The sequence below is a fragment of the Pinus tabuliformis genome, chromosome 8, assembly GCF_031772625.1.
Source record: "Pinus tabuliformis cultivar Carrire ecotype Pingquan chromosome 8, CPIR1, whole genome shotgun sequence".
Classification (NCBI taxonomy): Eukaryota; Viridiplantae; Streptophyta; class Pinopsida; order Pinales; family Pinaceae; genus Pinus; species Pinus tabuliformis.
The window spans coordinates 818,910,904-818,919,396 of record NC_142294.1 but is presented as its reverse complement, the minus strand read 5'-3'; the positions used below and the strand labels follow the sequence as shown (position 1 = coordinate 818,919,396).

Here is an 8,493-nt window from a genome sequence, read left to right as displayed (position 1 = left end):
CCTTAACTGGTCTTGGAATTGGGCTTGGGGTCTTCTTAAGGAACTGTGGACCTTAAACCCATGTCTTGGGTGCATTATTTTCCTTGGCATAATTTCAAGAGAGAACCAGAGTCCATCACTGGGGAATTCTGTAGAAGGTTGCAAAACAATGGATATACTAGAAGGCAATTGGAATAGAGAAGAATGAAGAGAAAGGAACCAAGGCCATGCTAACTAGAGGGGTAGACACAAAAGAAAATGAATTAAGGAAATTATGGTGCCACCCAAAATCCTAGACTAGAGAATCATAAACACATAATTGAACATAAAATACTAGATAGAGGTGATGGACAACATACAATTTGCCAACTTACTGATGGTGTGCTCGCTCAAGGAAATGTATCCTAAGTCTTGGTGTTCACCCCATTATTGGAGTTTGTTCATTACCCTTGCATGCACCCTAGAGCTGTGAAAGGGTAATTAATTGTCCAACCAATGATGTGATGATAGCTATGGAGATCTAGGCCAAGAGAGACTGGTCCTTCCTTCACTGAAGTGCCTAATAAATAGACGTTGAGGGGGAAAATCCCACTTATAGCTTGGTGAAAACATGGAGATATGAGAAAATGATAGAACAATTCCAAGCTAGGTAAGAAGACATGGAGGTTGTGGGGATTGCCATATTAATTCATTGTATTGTCATGACTCATAGCATGTGTGACTACATGGGGGAGTGGACCATGCCATCCCTCTTCAATGCTTTGAGAGGAAACTAGGAGGTTACCTTTCTCTCCCAAGGACTATTTCAGACACACTCATTGAGTAATTGATCTTACATCTTTAAAAATATAGATTTTTCCCTAAATACCATCCTCAAAATCAAAATAATAATTGAAAATTATATTTACATAAAAATATATAATTAAGAGTTATTTATAGTTTTTTCTTTAGCCTTTCATAATTTAATAAGTATATTTTTATTTCTTAGATTTTGTATTTAATCTTTCCAAAAAAACCATTGTAGTGTTTTTGTTTTTATTAATAATATTTTTCCTTATTATTGGTGTATGTTAACCTATTCATTAAAAAATCCATAAATCAAATGATAGCACAAGAATTTAAAGTTATAAATATTGATTACAATAATATTAAATATAAAAGAAATAGTCACATTTTAAAGGTAAATAACCTAATACAAAGAATCTTGTTTAGATATGTAATTTTATGATAACAAAATGAATAGGTTTTTTTTTTTCAATTATATACTGTTATGATTCCGGTCATAATAATAATCATCATTTGATTGTATGAATAGTTTTTTTTGCAATTAGATATAGTTATAATTCTTGTCATATTATTTAAAAATATATATATTTTTATTAAAAAATTTAATTAATATTTATTTAAGTATGTATATTTAAAAATTTAAAGTTTTTTAAACATAAAATTAAAATTCAGTGTAATATTTAAGTATTTTGTTCTATTTAACATTTCAACATCTACCCATATTAAAAAGATATAAAATCTTCTCATATTATAAAAATATGAAATTCATTAATATAATTCGAAATGAATTAATTTTAACATAATTATATTTGTTATCAATATTATATTAATCTTAATTATGTTCAAATATGTAAAATTCATTATAAGAATTACCTCTATAAACATGGTTCAAAATTTATAGGATTTCTTTTGTTCTTGTATTTATTGATTATACGTTCCCTATTAAATTTTATTACTATCGATGCAATTTTTTTTCGAAGGATTTTATTAGTCCGTCACTCACATAATGGATTGTTTTTTTGTACCCATCTCATAATGGACATAATAATAATCTAATTTTAAGGTAACTACTAAACTCTACACCAAATTGACAAGAAAAATAAAATATATTATATAATAATAATATTAATAATAATCTAATTTTAAGATAACTACTAAACTCTACACTAAATTGAGGCATTAGATCCCCTTGTTTGTGGGACACGGAACCCACTTTCACACAATAATTTCATTTTTGAACGAGAGTAACTATGTGCGTCCATCATAAAAGTTGAAATTTCGCTCATGGGGTAGCCACAATATTTAAGACAGATGGTTTAACTAATGTATACATACTCTACCTCACTTTGGATTTGACCTTATAACCTATTAGAAGAAAACATATGTTACTAACCATGTATAGTGACCATCTTTGCTTTTATAAGTTTATAACTGTCCTAGATCCATCTTAACTCTGGATCTACCAACAACCAAAAGAGATCATATCTCTTTTAACTTTAAAAAGGGTTTGCATATCAAGGGATTTGATCCCTCTAGGGGTTTCGTAGATGACGGGTTAAGATGAATCTAGGCTTGTTTAATTTACCCCTTTAAATAGGCTATATTCCACATGAATACCGTGTCAATGCCATGGGTCTTCAATACTACGGGTCAATACCATAGGCCATTTTTATTTTATTTTTATATTTTCGAACTATAAATTGTAAATGGTTGTTGTTGAAGTTAATATCAAGGATTTGCTGGATTTTTCACTCCAAGATTTGGGAGCCTCGGGTTTCTTGCTCCGATTTTTCACTCCAGGATTTTCCCTGGCTTGTTGCTCCGATTTTTCACTCTAGGACTGGTTCAATCCAATCGTGCTATATTCCACTCTGGAATAGCAATCTTTGGCCCATTTTTATAGTGATGGCAATGGCTCTCGATAGATTGTCTGCACTGCCCGACGATGTCCTTTCCCTCGTCCTCTCTAAGCTCACCATTATAGATGCCATCAAATGCTCTGTCCTCTCTCGTCGCTGGAGATTCCTTTACAGAGGAATACCCCATCTCATCCTCTCTCCCTATCGTGTCTCATCACCGAATCAAGCGCCTACCACATATGATTTGTCAACTGTGGAAAATAGAATATTCGACGTATTGCGGTTCCATTCATCGGATCTGAAGTCCTTTACACTCACCACAGACATTCACAGTATGTGGGGTCCTAAACTCTCTATGTGGATTCCTGAAATCTTTGTTAACCCTTGGCAGTTTACACAGCAAAGCGTATCGGAATGGATGCGGTGCGTTGCCAGGAAGAACGTGGAACATCTCTCTCTCGAATATTCCTATGACAGGGAAACCGTGCCCCCTGCCCTTTTCTTATGCAGTCGTCTCACTAATCTCACACTCGACAACTGTATTCTCACCACTTTTCCAACTGATTTCGCGGGATTCAAGCATCTCACTGAGTGCAGCTTCACCGATATCGAAATGACAGACGACATCTTAGCACGATTTCTTTTGCATTGCCCACTTCTTCGTAAGCTGAATTTGTCTATATGTTCTGGCCTGAAGAGGCCTGTCATTTTATCTCACAGCCTTACAGATTTAGTTCTACATGTTTTTAGGGAGGGAGGATTGACAGTCAATTGCCCTAAACTTCAAACTCTGAAGGCAGTCACGTTCGTAGAAGACATGACAGTGAATGGAATGGCATTTCAGGAGTTTTCCTCAACGATGAGAAGATTCGAAATGGAGCCTGGAGACAAGTTGATTGATTTGTCGTTAAGTTCAAGCGGGTATCCAGGGTACAATTTCTCTGTAAACGGATTTCTTGAATTCATGGGTACGTTGAGGTCATTGAAAGTGCTTGCCATCGATGTTGGGTGTGCATTTGATCAAAGAAACGGGATTGCTGTTCCTCTGCTGAACCTGCTCTCGAGGCTTCCTAACCTTGAGCGATTACACCTACGCGGACAGGTGATTCTGGTAAGAGAATAACTCATCGCCATTAATGTTTAGATGTCATTTAATATCTTTCTGTGTATTCCAGATAGCAGAATGCATCAGCCCATGTCGGGGTATTTATATGATTTTTGCACTTTGTAACGCAGGAAGAGGCAGACGGGGATTCGATTGCACCAGCTTTAACGTACCCACTTGCTAATCTTCAATTAGTAGAGATAGATATCAACAAATACGATGCGAGCGAACTTCGTTTGTTGGGTTGCCTGCTTCAAATAGCTCCTGCGCTCAAAGAAGTGAAAGTGCGAGCCAGAAGACGTGAGCAGCACAAATTATTTTTCCAAGTTTGGGAGTCTTTGAAGAAAAGTCGTGAGCAGGGAACGATCACAGAGGAGATCCCTCTCCGTGAATTTGTTTTTAGTTTCTGATATTACTTTCCAAAGAGTTGTTAATGTTTTTGGTTCCTGTCAAATTGGATTTATCAGAATATTATTTTTCTGTGAGCAACGCGAGTTTTAATTTCTGATATTACTTTCCCCAGTGTTGTTAATGTTTTTGGTTCCTGTCAAATTGGATTTGCCAGAATATCATTTTTCTGTGAGCAACGCGCGTTTCAAAGCGTATGGAATTTTAAAATAACATGTTTTTGCTTTATAATGCTTCTTATTATTATATAAATAAAAGAGGAAGTACATTATCATAAGTTTATTTTTCAATGGGGTTCCTGTCAAATTGGATTTACCAGAATATTACTTTTCTGTGTTCAACGCGCGTTTCAGAGAGTTATGGAATTTTAAAATAACATTTTTTCCTTTATAATGTGCAACTTGGTTATGAACACTTTTGATTAGATGAGATCATCAAACTGGTATTTTTAAATAACATTTTACTCGTTATAATGTGCAACAATGCCAATTCGTAGGCATTAGGGAGGTTTGATTTAATTTATTATTCCATTTGTCTTTCTCTGTTTTTATTTTATGAATTTTGAATTTTTATTAGGTTTATTCTTTTTTCAGGACTAAGTTGAATTTAGATTCATTAGTTCTAAGTTTTAATATCGTAGGGAAGAATGATGTATTTTTGAGTGTAGTGTGATTATTAGGATTGTGTGAATATCTATTAAGTTCTTAGGTTTTTTTAATTTTTCTAAAGATATTTCCCATGCCTAATCCTTCCTTGTTAAGCCAAGCTCCCACATGGATTAAATTTTTTTTTTCACACAAAAAGGGACTTGCATCTTAAGAGAATTGATATCTCATAGGACCTGGTAGATTTAGAGTTATGAAGATCATTACTTATGGGCTTAACCATGGAACTTGACCCCTAGGGTGTCCAAGGAATTGAACCGGTGACTTCTCAATAGAAAATAAGCTTTAATTGATGGGACTCCACCAATTGAACTAACCCTAGGAGCTAATTATAATTAATAATATTTATATTTATAATGATAAATATAATTATTAATTATTAATTTATATTTTATTTTTATGTAATTTGATTGAGTCAAAATGTTTTATTGACAAATATAATTATTAATTATTTTATTTACATTGCATTACATTACAATATCTCTACAATGAGTGGAAAGTACCCCTCCACACAAAATGCTTCATAACGCTTCATAACGTTGATCACTAATTGAATTGGGACATAATTTTAATTAATTTTAAAAATAACATAATTTATAGTTTTTATTTCATGTCTCAAATATGCTTAAATATTAATTTTTTTGGTTAAAAATTATTTTAATAAATTAATATAAATTGCAATATATTAATAGCAATTTATGTTGAAAATTATGGGGGGGAAATTATAATAAATATTAATTTATTATTATCTTAAGCTTAATTAATCTTAGTCTAATTAATAGACGAAATGACTTTTTGGCTCACAATACAATTCCTAGCAAAATTGCGATTTCTTATTGTTTAAAATACACTTTTGAATGCACCTTGAGAGATTTGATCCCTCTCGGCGCTTGATAGATCTGGTGTTATGATAGATCTAGAGTGGTTTCAGTTGTGTGCGGTCATTCAAAATTTGCTGAACATATAATTATTTTGATCATTTTAAATATGCTAAATATGTCTAAGATTAATTTGGTCAATTTAATTTAAAATTTGTTTAGTTAACTCAGTTTGTTGAGATGAGAGAGACGATTAGTAACTTGAATGATGAAAAATGATGAAATACAAATTTTGAGTGCAAAGTGTCAATGTAACAATTTTGATAGATAGAAAATGTGCATACTAAGAATATAGTCAATTACAAATAATCTTCATTGTAATCAATCTGAAACTATTTTCTTCTGCTGTTCCTATTGTCACACCTATTACTTTTTCCATTTTCCCATTTGGATCATACGAAAAGATTAGTTGGAACCATAGACCATTAAAATATTTAACTTGAGCTACTGTAGTAAACAACATACCTTGTCTCTATTGCTCTCCAATATTAATAGTTGCTTTCTCGAAATTCAATCATTGTGACGTATGGAGTGTTAAACCACAAATAATTTTCAATGGTAATTATTTTCTATTGTCGCATTTGAATGCAAAGTAATTAACAATGTTGAATGATGGAAAATGGGAATAATAAGAATGTATCCAATTATAAATAGTATATGGTTTCAAGGAGCAAACATTTGGGGTAAGGAAACATTTTATTTAGGATGACAATTCAAGTATTGTATTTATGGTTGAATAATTTTTATGTGCTTACACTGAGAGAGAGTGTGTATGTTTTGGGGGTGAGAGAGAGAGAGATAAGGGGATTTAGAGATATAGATGGCGGGGAGAGAGGGAATATGGGAGAGGCAAAGATAGGGAGGGAAGAAGAGATATAGATATAGAGAGAGAAATGTTAGAGAGAGAGAAGGGGAAGAGAGAGAGAGAGGGAGCGGAAAGGGAGGGAGGGAGAGAGAGATAGATATATATGGAGAGAGAGTGTTATGTTAAGGGGCCGAGATAGAGAGATAAATAAGGGGAGACAATGGGAGATAGAGATATAGATGGATGAGGTAGAGATGTGCTTACACTGAAATCAATGCACACTATTAATCTAATTAATTTGAAATTAATGTACATCATACATCTTGTTGTATCAAATCAGGAATCAACATCTACACTAAAATCAATGCAAAGATTTGCACCTCGAGAGATTTGATCCCTCTTGACGCTTGATAGATCCGGCGTTAAGGTGGATCTACGTTGGTTTCAATCGTGTGCTTTCATTCAAAATTTGCTGAACATCTAATTATTTTGATCATTTTAAATATGCTAAATATGTTTAAAATTAATTTGGTCAATTTAATTTAAAATTTTCTTAGTTACCTCAGTTTGTTGAGATGAGAGAGACTTTTAGTAACTTGAACGATGAAAAATGATGAAATACAAAATTTGAGTGCAAAGTTTCAATTAACAATTTTGATAGATAGAAAATGTAAATACTAAGAATATAGTCAACTACAAACAATCTTCATTGTAATCAATCTGAAAATATTTTCTTCTACTGTTCCTATTGTCACACCTATTAGTTTTTCCATTTTCTCATATCGATCATATGAAAATAGTAGTTGGAATCATAGACCATTCAAATATTTAACTCGAGCTACTGTAGTAAACAACATACCTTGTCTCTGTTTCTCTCCAATATTAATAGTAGTTTTCTCGAAATTCAATCATTGTGACTTATGGAGTGTTAAACCCCAAATAATTTTCAATGGTAGTTATTTTCTATTACTGTGTTTGAATGCAAAGTAATTAACAATGTTGAATGATGGAAAATGGGAATAATAAGAACGCACCCAATTATAAATAGTTTATGGTTTCAAGAAGAAAACATTTGGGGTAAACAAACATTTATTTAGGATGAAAATTCAAGTATTATATTTATGGTTGAATAATTTTTATGTGTTTACACTGAGAGAGAGTGTGTATGTTTTAGGGGTGAGAAGGAGAGACAAGGGGAGATAGAGATATAGATGGGGGGAGCGGGGGGCGGGGGGTGGGAGGGAGAGGAAAGAAGGGAGAGGCAAAGATCGGGAGGGAGGAAGAGAGATAAATATGGAGAGAGAAATGTTAGAGAGAGAGAGAAGGGGGAGAGAGAGGGGGAGGGGAAAAGGAGGGAGAGAGAGAGATAGATAAATATGGAGAGAGAGTGTGTATGTTTAGTGGCTGATATAGAGAGATAAAGAAGGAGAGACGATGGGAGATAGAGATATAGGTGGATGAGGTAGAGATGTGCTTACACTAAAACCAATGCACACCATTAATCTAATTACTTTGAAATTAATTTACATCATACATCTTGTTGCATAAAATCATAAATAAACATCTGCACTAAAATCAATGCATCTAGTGCAAACAATCAAATAGGATTAGAAATCAACATCTATACTGAAATCAATGCATCTAGTGCAAGCAATCAAATAGGATTAGAAATCAATATCTACACTGAAACCAATGCATCTAATGCAAGCAATCAAATATGAGTAGAAATCAACATCTACGTTGAAACCAATGCATCTATTATAAGGTATTAAATATAATTAGAAATCGAAATCTAAATTGAAACAATGCATCTAGTGCAAGTGATCAAATAGGATTAGAAATCAATATCTACACTAAAACCAATGCATCCTGTGCAAGCAATCAAATAGGAGTAGAAATCAACATCGACACTAAAATCAATGCAACTAGTGTAAGGTATTAAATAGAATTATAAATCAGCATCTACATTGAAATAAATGCATATATTGCATGTGATCAAATAGGATTA

General features: G+C 33.0%; 2 protein-coding genes across 2 annotated transcripts; both read left to right on the top strand.

The window, feature by feature from the left end:
• Positions 1-2,670: 2,670 nt before the first annotated feature.
• LOC149238097 (F-box/FBD/LRR-repeat protein At1g13570-like) lies at positions 2,671-3,388 on the top strand. Its single transcript, XM_089369463.1, has 2 exons — positions 2,671-3,286; positions 3,375-3,388. The coding sequence occupies exons 1-2, from the start codon at positions 2,671-2,673 to the stop codon at positions 3,386-3,388; spliced, it is 630 nt and encodes a 209-aa protein (XP_089225589.1).
• Positions 3,389-3,494: 106 nt separating this feature from the next.
• On the top strand, positions 3,495-4,339 carry LOC149238096 (uncharacterized). Its single transcript, XM_089366914.1, has 2 exons — positions 3,495-3,735; positions 3,861-4,339. The coding sequence occupies exons 1-2, from the start codon at positions 3,499-3,501 to the stop codon at positions 4,137-4,139; spliced, it is 516 nt and encodes a 171-aa protein (XP_089223040.1). The 5' UTR covers positions 3,495-3,498; the 3' UTR covers positions 4,140-4,339.
• The last annotated feature ends 4,154 nt before the right edge of the window (positions 4,340-8,493 follow it).

What these genes read in the sequence shown, in the direction of transcription:
- LOC149238096 (XM_089366914.1), top strand. Translation starts at nt 3,499, where the DNA reads ATGGAGCCTGGAGACAAGTTGATTGATTTGTCGTTAAGTTCAAGCGGG. An exon ending in TACGCGGACAGGTGATTCTG is followed by an intron (nt 3,736 to 3,860) that starts GTAAGAGAATAA and finishes TTTGTAACGCAG; the next exon opens with GAAGAGGCAGACGGGGATTC.
- LOC149238097 (XM_089369463.1), top strand. Translation starts at nt 2,671, where the DNA reads ATGGCAATGGCTCTCGATAGATTGTCTGCACTGCCCGACGATGTCCTT.